Source organism: Nicotiana sylvestris, chromosome 3, assembly GCF_000393655.2.
Source record: "Nicotiana sylvestris chromosome 3, ASM39365v2, whole genome shotgun sequence".
NCBI lineage: Eukaryota > Viridiplantae > Streptophyta > Magnoliopsida > Solanales > Solanaceae > Nicotiana > Nicotiana sylvestris.
Window position 1 is genome coordinate 189726531 of NC_091059.1, and position 13066 is coordinate 189739596.

The following is a 13066-nucleotide window of genomic DNA, read 5'->3' on the forward strand; positions in this document are numbered from 1 at the left end:
TTCGATTGAGGTCGAACTCTTCTTTCTGGCGAAGGCCTCTGGCCTTAAATGGTGTTATTTTGAACTTATCGAAATAGTAGCCCGTCGTCGTTCGATCGAGGTCGAACTCTTCTTTTTAGCGAAGGCCCCTGGCCTTAAAGGGTGTTATTTCAAACTAATCGAAATATTAACCTGTTGTCGTTCGATCGAGGTCGAACTCTTTTTTTGGCGAAGGCCCCTGGCCTTAAAGGGTGTTATTACGAACTTATCGAAATAGTATCCCGTCGTCGTTCGATCGAGGTCGAATTCTTCTTTCTGGCGAAGACCCCTGGCCTTAAAGGGTGTTATTTCGAACTTATCGAAATAATAACCATCCGTCGTTCGATCGAGGTCGAACTCTTCTTTCTGGCGAAGGCCCTGGCCTTAAAGGGTATTATTTTGAACTTATCGAAATTGTAACCCGTCATCGTTCGATCGAGGTCGAACTCTTCTTTCTGGCGAAGGCCCCTGGCCTTAAAGGGTGTTATTTTGAACTTATCGAAATAGTAACCCATCGACGTTCGATTGAGGTCGAACTCTTTTTTCTGGTGAAGGCCCTTGGCCTTAGAGTGTATAATTTTGAACATATCGAAATATTAACCTGTTGTCGTTCGATCGAGGTCGAACTCTTTTTTTGGCGAAGGCCCCTGGCCTTAAAGGGTGTTATTACGAACTTATCGAAATAGTAACACGTCGTCGTTCGACCAAGGCCGAACTCTTGTTTCTGGTGAAGGCCCCTTGGCTTAAAGTGTGTTATTTTGAACTTATCGAAATAGTAATCCGTCGTCGTTCGATCGAGGTCGAACTCTTCTTTCTAGCGAAGGCCTTGGCCTTAGATGGTGTTATTTCGAACTTATTGAAATTGTAACCCGTCGTCGTTCGATCGAGGTCGAACCTTTTTTTTCGGCGAGGGCCCCTGTCCTTAAAGGGTGTTATTTCAAACTTATCGAAATAGTAACCCGTTTTCGTTCGATCTAGGTCGAACTCTTTTTTTTGGCGAAGGCCCCTAGCCTTAAAGGGTGTTATTTCGAACTTATCAAAATAGTAACCCGTCTTCGTTCGATCGAGGTTGAACTCTTCTTTCTGGCGAAGGCCCTTGGCCTTAGAGGGTGTAATTTTGAACTTATCGAAATATTAACTCGTCGTCGTTTGATCGAGATCGAACTCTTCTTTCTGGCGAAGGTCCCTGGCCCTAAAGGGTGTTATTTCAAACTTATTGAAATAGTAGCCCGTCGTCGATCGATCGAGGTCGAACTCTTCTTTCTAGCGAAGGCCCCTGGCCTAAAAGGGTGTTATTTCGAACTTATCGAAATAGTAACCCGTCGTCGTTCGATCAAGGTCGAAATCTTCTTTTTGGCGAAGGCCCCTAGCCTTGAAGGGTGTTATTTCAAACTTATCGAAATAGTAACCCGTCGTCATTTGATCAAGGCCGAACTCTTCCTTTTGCAGAAGGCCATTGGCCTTGGAGGATGTTATGTCGAACTTATCTAAATAGTAACCCGTCGTCATTCGATCGAGGTTGAACTCTTTTTTTGGCGAAGGCCCCTGGCCTTAAAGGGTGTTATTTCGAACTTATTGAAATAGTAACCCGTCGTCGTTCGATCGAGGTCGAAATCTTCTTTCTGGCGAAGGCCCAAGCCTTAAAGGATATTATTTTGAACTTATCGAAATAGTAACTCGTCGTCGTTCGATCGAGGTCAAACTCTTCTTTCTGGCGAAGGCCCCTGGCCTTAAAGGGTGTTATTTCAAACTTATCGTAATAGTAACCCGCCGTCGTTCGATCGAGGTCGAACTCTTCTTTCTGGCGAAGGCCCCTGGCCTTAAAGGGTGTTATTTCGAACTTATCGAAATAGTAACCATCTGTCGTTCGATCGAGGTCGAACTCTTGTTTCTGGTGAAGGCCCCTTGACTTAAAGGGTGTTATATTGAACTTATCGAAATAGTAATCCGTCGTAGTTCGATCGAGGTCGAACTCTTTTTTTGGCGAAGGCCCCTGGCCTTAAAGGGTGTTATTACGAACTTATCGAAATAGTAACACGTCGTCGTTCGATCAAGGTCGAACTCTTATTTCTGTTGAAGGCCCCTTGACTTAAAGGGTGTTATTTTGAACTTATCGAAATAGTAATCCGTCGTCGTTCGATCGAGGTCGAACTATTCTTTCTGGCGAAGGCCCCTGGCCTTAAATGGTGTTATTTCAAACTTATCGAAATAGTAACTCGTCGTCGTTCGATCGAGGTCAAACTCTTCTTTTCTGCGAAGGCCCCTGGCCTTAAAGGGTGTTATTTCAAACTTATCGAAATAGTAGCCCGTCGTCGTTCGATCGAGGTCGAACTCTTCTTTCTGGCGAAGGCCCCTGGCCTTAAAGGGTGTTATTTTGAACTTATCGAAATAGTAACCCATCGTCATTCAATCGAGGTCGAACTCTTCTTTATGGCGAAGGCCCCTGGCCTTAAAGGGTATTATTTTGAACTTATCGAAATAGTTATTCATCGTCGTTCGATCGAGGTCAAACTCTTCTTTCTGGCGAAGGCCCCTAGCCTTAAAGTGTGTTATTTCAAATTTATCGTAATAGTAACCCGTCGTCGTTCGATCGAGGTCGAACTCTTCTTTCTGGCGAAGGCCCCTGGCCTTAAAGGGTGTTATTTCGAACTTATCGAAATAGTAACCCGTCATCGTTCGATCGAGTTTGAACTCTTCTTTTTGGTGAAGGCCCTGGCTTAAAGGGTGTTATTTCGAACTTATCGAAACAGTAACTCGTCGTCGTTTGATCGAGGTCGAACTCTTCTTTTTGGGCGAAGGCCCCTGGCCTTAAAGGGTGTTATTTTGAACTTATAGAAATATTAACCCGTCGTCGTTCGATCGAGGCCGAACTCTTCTTTTTGGCGAAGGCCCCTGGCCTTAAAGGGTGTTATTTCAAACTTATCGAAATCGTAACCCTTTGTCATTCCAGTTTTTGGAGAATCAGACATCCTCTGGGGGAGTCCTGGTTCGTTTGACATTGTTTGCATCAGAGAGTGTAATGTCGAAGAGTACGAAATGTTGCTGTTTCGCTTATGTTCGTTCTATGCACATATTGTAGTTTCCTTGTCTGATTCCTGCCTTCCGTCTTGAAGTTGTCACCGGCGGGCGGTATATCGATTGTCTTGTAGTAGTTTCTCATTCTTTAATCGAGATGTTTCTTTGCTTGCTCGCCCGCGCGGCATTTGTGTTCCTGCTTGAGCAGAGAGCAGAAGATGAGTTAAAATGATACTTTCCTTACCCCCATCCGATGGTCCGGTGAATGAGAGCAGGCTTGTAACGTTGCTCGTTTTGTTTGGCATTTCGATGGTTGATGGGGCGAGGATTTCTAAATGCGATGACTCTACTCGGCTCTCCTTCCTCTTCTACGCTGCTCCTTTGTCCCGTGTGGGTTGGGTTTTGCCCTAGCGCTTTTTTCGGTAGGTAATCGTGTTTCTTATCTTTGATCTGGAATAGACTAGCAAATTTTACTAAGAAATCCCCACAGACGGCGCCAAATTGTTGACTCAAAAGATATTGAAACCTTTTTGAATAAATTAATCAAAGAAAGTGAAGGGGTAAATCTTAGTTAAACATAATGAATTCCAGATCAATGTGCTAACTGAATAAGTAAAAATATAAGATAAAACAGAGGTAATCAATCTTATTGAAACTTTCGTTGTGTCTCTCATTAATCAATGGGGGAGGTGGTTTTACATATCCTCCTTTCGAGATTGTTGTATTGTTCTTTTTGTGTTTAGGAAGATTACAGAAGAGGGAAGCAAGGAGAGAGGGAGAAGCCCCGGATCCCCTTAACCGAAGTTTTTCCTTACTATATATAGTCATGGGACTTTTGTTATCTACTTGATCCGACGCTTTTGCATTATGTCTGTCTTGGTCGTCCTCTAAACATCGTTTTTTCTGGCTCGACGAGTATCGAAAATGCTTGATGTGGAATAGGCCATGTCGTCTTTCACCGCCTTGCCGCCTAGACGGGACATTGGTCAGCTTGATGGCAACGGTCAAATTTTGACCACTACAATATTCATTTCCAACGATTTTAAAAAAGTTCTTAAAGTTGTGCAAATTAAACCTGTACGCTGGATTTGTACCCCCGTTTTGTTAATAAATGTAAAAAATATCTAGCCGCTGGTTCGAAACACGAGACACGTGGCATGATCTTGAACAGGTCTGTTAAGGGCTGACATTGACCATACGGAGTCCCTAAATATGACAAAATCCCGCCGCCGCCTCTGTTCCTTCCCGCAGCTTAAGCTTTTTTCTTCTCAATAATGGCGGCTTCTTTCATGCTCAGATCTTCTTTCCTCTCTCCTCCTTCTCCCCAACTCCATCACCAATCCCCTTCCAAATCTAATCACACTATTCACTTCATCAATCCAATCAAAGCCACCGCCTCTACAAATGACGCAATTATCCCTCCCCAGAAACATCGTCGCCCCGCCGACGAAAACATCCGCGAAGAGGCGGCGCGCCGGCCCACCTCCTCCCACAATTTCTCCGCCAGGTACGTTCCTTTCAATGCCGACCCCAGCTCCGACGAATGGTATTCTCTCGATGAAATTATATACCGGAGCCGCTCCGGTGGCTTACTTGATGTTCAGCATGATATGGACGCTCTGAAGAAATTTGATGGCCAGTATTGGCGGTCACTGTTTGATTCACGTGTCGGTAAGACCACGTGGCCGTACGGTTCAGGCGTTTGGTCTAAAAAGGAATGGGTCCTACCTGAAATCGATAGTGATGATATTGTTAGTGCTTTTGAAGGAAACTCTAATCTGTTTTGGGCTGAGCGTTTTGGTAAACAGTTTCTAGGCATGAGTGACTTATGGGTAAAACACTGTGGAATTAGCCATACAGGTAGTTTTAAGGATCTGGGTATGACCGTTTTGGTGAGTCAAGTGAACCGGTTAAGGAAAATGCATAAACCGGTTGTTGGTGTGGGCTGTGCTTCCACTGGTGACACGTCAGCTGCATTGTCAGCTTACTGTGCATCTGCGGGGATTCCATCGATTGTATTTTTACCTGCAAATAAGATATCTATGGCGCAGCTGGTACAACCGATAGCTAACGGAGCTTTTGTGTTGAGCATTGACACCGATTTTGATGGTTGTATGCAGTTGATTCGTGAAGTCACTGCTGAGTTGCCAATTTACTTGGCGAATTCTTTGAATAGTTTGAGGTTAGAAGGGCAAAAGACTGCAGCAATTGAGATTTTGCAGCAGTTTGATTGGCAAGTTCCCGATTGGGTGATAGTTCCTGGAGGTAACTTGGGTAATATATATGCGTTCTATAAAGGTTTTATGATGTGCAAAGAGTTGGGGCTCGTTGATCGTATCCCTAGGCTTGTGTGTGCTCAAGCAGCTAACGCTAATCCGCTTTACTTGCATTATAAATCCGGTTGGAAAGACTTTCAACCCGTGAAGGCGAACACCACATTTGCATCTGCTATACAGATTGGTGACCCAGTGTCTATAGATAGAGCTGTTTTTGCCCTGAAGAACTGTGACGGGATAGTGGAGGAGGCAACGGAGGAGGAGTTGATGGATGCTATGGCTCAGGCAGACTCAACTGGGATGTTCATTTGCCCGCACACTGGTGTGGCATTGACTGCCCTGTTCAAGTTGAGAAACAGTGGAGTTATCGGGCCAAATGATAAGACTGTGGTTGTGAGTACAGCACATGGATTGAAGTTTACTCAATCAAAGATTGATTACCACTCAAAGGAAATAAAGGACATGGAATGTCGGTTTGCTAACCCACCTGTGGAAGTGAAAGCAGATTTTGGATCAGTCATGGATGTTCTCAAGAAATATTTGTTGAGCAAAAATGCCAAGCACTGATTTGCTTTCTCAGTTATAACAGGGTAAGTTTGTATTATGTACTTCTATTGTCAGCATTTGGTTCTTTGTCGTCATTAAGTTGCCATGTAGAAATGACCGGATGGTGATTTGTTTGTTGGCAGAGTTGGGGAGAGAAATGCTCTAAATTTCCTTTGGGGGGACTATGAATTTAAGTTACTTTATGGAACTCTTTTTTGTGTAATAGTCTGCTATTTGAATGTTATTTTAGCATTGGCATTGCTTTGGAGCATCACAATAAAGCTCAGTTTTTCCCATAATGTTATAATCACTATCTTAGATAACCAAAAACTGTTTCTGTAATATAAACTGAGGAAGCACTGTTTTTCAGTACCTTCAATTTGTTTTTAGACCTATTGTTCAGTATAGAGAACAGGAAAGCAGGAGATTGTAAAACCCTCCGATGGTATAACTTGTCTTTTGAAGTTCTTGTATTTCCATCACTAAGTGCTTATAATAAAAGGCAGACCTTTCTCTCACAAGGAAATCATGTTTCTCTTAAAAATCATTTGCCATGCTGAATAAGATATTGCCACCTTAAAGAGGATTCACTTTGGATACTGCAGCTAGAAACTGATATCTTATCTGATTGATATTTCCTGTCTCTTTGACGTGTATATTCTTGCCATGCCCGGAAAGCACATGTTTGGGAATAGTTAGTAACACCATAAAATCTGAAATCTTGAACCGACACCGGTATTACCATTCACAAAACTCAAGTTGCTTGTGCACACTTTATGTAACATGTGCCAGCCACGTTGGGTTGTAACGTATTGAATGTCGTGAGTGTGAGACTGTATTGTCAGCTAATAATAGGATCTTTGGAATTGGAAATCTGGATTAGATTGCATTTATCTTTTCTTCATTTGTCTTGAGGTAACTTATTTAATGTTGTCTCGAAATCAATGTGGATTTAGCTTAGATCATGTCAAATGGGAAATAAAGAATCTAAAATAGGCTTAGTTGATTTCTTCTCATCTGTCCAAGTCTTGGTGGGCTGAGCTACTACCTGGCACCTGTTGCTGGTGGGAGGTAGCAGATATCTCGTGGAATTAGTTGATGTGTACGTAAGCTGGTCCCGAGACCGCGGTTGTTAAAAAAAACTCTTCTCTTTCTAGTTAGAGACTTGATTTACCGTGTAGGAATACGTGAGATTTACAGCTCCTCTACTCTGAGGGAGCTCCTAATTTGTCTTAAAAGACAATTTATTTATTATTTGAATTAAATGGACCTTAAATTAGCAGAATTGATATAGTAGATTCATATAGCAAATTTAGGTACAGTTAATTGATTGACACACTTAGGGTCGTTTGGTAGGGTGCATAAGAATAATGCTGAATATGGTGTATTAGTTATACTGGTATTAGTTATGCTTGCATTAGTTATGCTAGTATTAGTTATGCTGACATATTTCTTATCCATTGTTTGGTTTGATGTATTAAAGCATTGCAAAATTTCTAAAAGAATTGCTTGTTTACAAAAATGCCCTCAAAACCAGTCCATCACTCTAACTTTTTAAAAGAAACATATGTTGAGAAATGTTTTTATATGAAAAAGTTTTTAAAAAAATTATTTGATTTGTCTACCTATATTGTAATATAGAATTAAATATTTATTTATAAAAAAACATATATGCTAAGTATTTATTTATTTACTAGATATATAATTTTATTTCTCACTATTTGGATTATTTTAAACTTGCATTAATATAATAAATAGCATATTTTCATCAAGCATAAATTTTGAAGAACAATTTTGTCTTTAACTAAGCTAATGCATGCATTAAAACTCATTGCATTGCTAATACTATGGTTTTCTATGCATTAGTTATGCATAGGATAATACTAAATAGGATGTATAACTAATGCTTGCATAACTAATGCATAGGTTCAAAATGTCTACCAAACAATGTATTATTAATACACAAAGCTAATGCATGTATTATTTTATCTAATGCATCCTACCAAACGACCCCTTAAAAGGTTAATCTGTTTCTTGCTTAAGTAGTATTACACTGGACCCCAAGTTAAATTGGATATGACAAAATCCAATCTTGAAAGATCTACTCTGAAATCCGTATTTCTACTGGTGATGCTTTCCATAAGTTAAATTTGTAAACAACATTGACCTGTATTGTCTATCTTCAGGATTTTGTTTTGATGCAATTAATTTCATGGTTTGGTAATAGTCAATGATATAACTGACCCAATTTGACATTCTTGGGGTACTATGCAGTAGGCCAGCTATTCTTATGTATTGTTACGTTCTATCATAATTTGTTCTGAAGCAATCCTCGTGAATGATTGAGGCCTATTTTCCTTTCCCTTCTAAATCCAGTTCAGATGATGGTGGGCTATTTGGTAAGATCAGTCTAACCACTACTATGAACACCTCTTGTATGCAAGTTTTATTGGACATTGCAAATTACAATGCTTGGATGAAGAATGTGTACTTGATGACTTTTTAGGACTGCACATTGGAGTATAGACTGAAAGTGCAGGCTGACAAAGAAGATGATGAGCTGAAGGGTAAGCATTCAAATCCCAGCATGACTTTTTGTGTGAGTGAAGTACCTGGCGTTCTAGCACCGAGCTATAGCCCTGCATTTTTTATCCTTTAACTTTCAGTTGCTGAAGGATAGAGGGTGCTTAATTATCTGCAGCTCATGCTGGAATTGAAGTAGTTTTTCGGTTTGCTTTCATTCCTACCTATATCTAATCCAATAATTGTTGGAGGAAAAAATTTCTGTTATTTTGCTTTTCAAAGCATCGCCATTGAGAATGGACGTGTAATTACTCTTTAGTGTCAAATGATTGCTCCTTTGCCATCATTTGGATAAAGGATAACCAAAAAGAGCAGCAGAGCTTTTAGATTTCAGGTTCTTTTTTTTTTTAATCTAGGGATAGCTCCTCGAAAGTTGCTGTTGTACATTAAGGAGTTACATTTTGAATTTATTTCTTTTCATACCATTTGGCTCAGCATAAATGCAGATGTCAACTCTCTACTGGGAAAAATATCAAAATTTCTTGATGCGAGGAGCTTGTTTTGTACAATAGGACCAAGCATTAGTTCATCTTCTATCCAAATCTGATCCCATTACTTTCTACAAAAGATGTTAAGCATTGATCTTAATTCTTATATTTAGCCTTATGGGATTCCATTCACTTTTCATCTTGCACATACATAAGAGTTATAAGAAGGCCACATGATCTAAAGATAGCCTCATAATATCCTAACATTTGTTTTGGTATAAAGTTCTTGCTGTTGTCCATATATTTCCAAATCAATCTTTCTCCAGAATTAATTTCTAGCTGAAAACCACAAAGATATTCCACCCAAGGGTGTGGCCTAGTGGTCAATTAAGTGGGTTGAGAACCATGAGGTTTCATGTTTAATTTTCGGGGCGGTAGCAAAAAACAGCAGCTAGTTTCTTCCCATATGTTCAAGCATTGATCAACAAAGTTAATTGGTACTTGTTGCTAGTGGGAGGTAGTAGGTATCACGTAGAAATAGTCGAGGTGCGCAAGCTAGCTCGGACACCACGGTTGTCCCCCAAAAAAACACAAAGACATTGGGGTCCGAAGGAAATTGTGGTTGTGCCATAACCGCTTCTAACTTAAGAGAGTTTCCGTTCAAGTCACAAAGATATCTCTTGGAAACACAATCAGCCTAACGGCACGTTTGACACAATTATCTTGAATATGTAGTACTTCCTTTGACATCCAACAAACATTTATCTTTGATTTCAAAAATTGTTAAGCTGGTTTTACTTCAGTGCTGCATGTAGTGCAGTATTAACTTCTTGTTGACAGGCTTTTCATGCAGTGCTATTCATTTTTCCAGGCGCAATGAGAATTGATGTTCATATCTACGAGTCCAGAACCCAATTGTGGTTCTTTTGGACTCAAAATATAGATGGGGAAAAAAAGTTACATTTTTATATATAGCGCCACAATACCTGGCGCTATACATTAACAGTAACGACACCGTTAATGTATAGCGCCAGGTATTGTGGCTCTATACTGTAAAAGCTGACACGACACAGGTATAGCGCCATAATACCTGGCGCTATACATAAGTTTTATATATAGCGCCTGGTATTTTGGTGCTATACTCCTTTTTCCTGGCCCCACCAACAATTCCTGACTTCAATAATTCAAAAGCATATAGTGCCAACTTTTTGGGCGCTATATATGTATATAAAAAAAAATTCCCGGCTAGCCATTTCCTATATAAAGAGGTTAGGATGTATAGAAATTCATTCAAATTTTTTTTTAACTCTTGTTGAAACGTTTATTGTTGTTAAATTCTCTAACATTTTTTCATTATGTCTGAAGAGCGTAGAATAAGAGTTTCATTATATTGGGGGGGGGGGGTGAGGTTGTGATGGAGAATAACTCTGTGGGCTACAGTTTATCTGCTCAGTGTCATGTTAAATTGCCACTTACAATAGAGTACGATAAATTGATATCGTTGTTATGCAAAAAAAAAAAAAAATGAGTGTGAGGAAACGTTCAGTGATACTTAAAGTAACTGGAAAATATCCGTATTTCGTCACTCCGCAAGGGGTTGCTTTTTACTTGGAGTTTAACATCAACGATGATGAAACTTTGAGTGATTTTCTGAGGACTCCAGGCGAATGCCGGGAATTTCTTTTAATCACAATGTTGGAGATGTACGTGAAGGTTGAAGTCGTTCCAAAAAACGAGGTTGTGTGTAGTAAAGATAACCCCCAGTCATCGGGTGGTTATTCTGGAGCAGTTTTTGCCAGATAGGTTCCGGATGAAAGAGTTTTCCTTGATTTAAACTTATCACCGCCGACGAATGAGCAACGAGAAAATAATTTATACCCTGCTTTCCATAATTCACAAGACGAGTGGTAAACTTCAATTTTCATTTGTGTTAATTATGTATATTTTTGGCGTATTGAATTTGTATTAACGCTCATATATTTAATAGGGGGTACCGACCAGATATGAATTTTACAAGTGGCACATCCGGTAGTCATCACCTAATTGAAAACGTCCATCATGGAATTTCATCACATTACGACTTGTAAGTGAAGTGATATAGTCATATGGAAAGCATTTATTAATTCAGTAGCTTATATTTTTGTTGGTTGTGCAGTGAAAACAAGCAAGTTGAACCACCCGTACTCACTCAATTGACCGAAAATGACGTATTACATCGGGATCTGGCAGATGCACAGAGTGAGGAACAGAACAGTGATTACGATAACAATGTCGATGAATCCGGAGACGAGACACCCTTTTTCGTGAGGATGGTGATGAGCAGGATGAGGAGGAAGGACCTGATTTGAAGAGAGACCCCTCTAGACGAAGAGTGTACGAGTCCGAAGTGCCGTTTCATTCAAGGGAGATTCCTTACATTGATAACTTGCCAACCGTGCCGGATGTGGAAGCTCTCACAAGGGATTTTGATGAAATCCGAACAACAATGTGGGATGAGTCTAGACCAACGGTGCTTGCAAAGGGGATGCTTTTTTCTAATAAAGCGCGCTTAAGCAGGGCTTGTAAAATGAACAACGTAAAAGAGTGTCGTGAGATGCAGGTATGAGAGTCAAGTCCGATGGTATACAAGGTTGTTTGCCGCAGGTGGTTTTGGCCATGTAATTGGATGTTGCGTGCGACCAAGAAGAAGACAGGTATGTGGAAAGTGGGTAAATACATTCCCACCCACACATGCGAAATGGACACATTCAACGGGAATCACTTCAACTTGGATATTGACTTGATTTCTCTTGTACTTATTTCGCACCTTAAAGCGTCCATAAGGTATACAATCAAAGAGTGCATTACATCAGTCCACAGGAATATGGCCATACCATTATGAAAAGAAAGGCATTTCTCGGGCGCAAACAAATGTTTGAAATTGTGTACGGTAATTGGGATAAGTCATTTGCATCTCTGCCAAAGTACATGGCCGCACTGCAGCACTTTAACCCCGGGACAATTGTTGAATGGAAGCTTGAGCAGAGTTCGGGAACACCCGAATACATATTCAATTACGTGTTCTGGGCGTTTAAGCCAGCAATTGATGGTTTTTCGCATTGCCGGCCCGTAATATCCATAGACGGAACTCATGTATATGGAAAGTACGATATCAAGCTATTGATAGCCATGGCAGTGGATGCTAATGGACATATATTTCCTCTAGCTTTTGCTGTTTGTGCCAATGAAAGCACATAGACGTGGACGCTGTTTTTGAACCACCTGAAAGAGCACGTTGTCAAACAGCGTTCAGGTATTTGTCTAATATCTGATCGGCACGGTAGTATACTAAGTTCTGTGGAGAGCTTGCCTGCATTGCAAGAACCTTATGCATACCACCGTTACTGTGTGAGACACTTTAAGGCCAATTTCCAGAAGGCACATCCCAACAAGGATCTACATGATTTGATGTGGATGGCAGCAACAGACCACCAACAACATAAATTCCCGAGGCATATGGATTCTATCAGGCAAGAAGACGAGGCAACCTATCGTTGGTTAATACGACATGACCCTGAAAAGTGGACGTTGCATGCGGATGGTGGCAGACGATGGGGAATTCTTACTACAAACGTGTCAGAGTCCTTCAACGAGTTATTGAAGTCGGCAAGAGGATTGCCCGTCACAGCCATGGTGCGGATGTCGTTCAAGCAGATGGCGGAGAGGTTTGTTGAACGGTCTGCAGCCGCAACGGAATTGATGGAGAGGGGTATTGAATTTATGCCAGTGCCGATGCAGAGATTTGAGAAATACAAACGGCGAGCACATTGGCATTCATTTTTGCAATATGATAACGAAAGAGGTGTTTTTGAAGTTCGCACCGCTATCCATAATAATCGGGATAATAATGTACATACCCTAAATGAATCAGCAAGGTTATGCTCCTGTGGGAAATGGTCCATCTACCACATGTATAGCTCACATGCCATCAAGTGTTTTTAACGTGTTGGTTATGCGGAGACCAACTATGTTGATCAACAATATAGTGTTTCCAAGTACCTAAACACATATAGTGGTCAGTTGCAGCCAGTGGGTGCTGAGCATTATTGGCCTCCGGAACCATTTAAAATGCTGTGTAACAAGTCCTATTTGCGTAAAAGACAGGTGCAGAAGAGAACGCGTATACGAAACCAAATGGATGTTAGTGACACTGTTTATGTG

The 13066-nt window shown here is 40.8% G+C and overlaps 1 protein-coding gene across 7 annotated transcripts; it reads left to right on the plus strand.

Moving 5' to 3' along the window:
- Positions 1 to 4243: 4243 nt before the first annotated feature.
- On the plus strand, positions 4244 to 8861 carry LOC104238227 (threonine synthase, chloroplastic). Of its 7 annotated transcripts, none has more exons than XM_009792529.2 (3): positions 4244 to 5899; positions 8232 to 8254; positions 8362 to 8861. In XM_009792529.2, the coding sequence occupies exon 1, from the start codon at positions 4308 to 4310 to the stop codon at positions 5874 to 5876; it is 1569 nt and encodes a 522-aa protein (XP_009790831.1). In that variant the 5' UTR covers positions 4244 to 4307; the 3' UTR covers positions 5877 to 5899; positions 8232 to 8254; positions 8362 to 8861. The 7 variants fall into 7 exon arrangements, with proteins under 7 accessions (XP_009790831.1, XP_009790832.1, XP_070027389.1 ...); XM_009792530.2 differs by having other exon boundaries at positions 8237 to 8254; XM_070171288.1 differs by having other exon boundaries at positions 8232 to 8861.
- The last annotated feature ends 4205 nt before the right edge of the window (positions 8862 to 13066 follow it).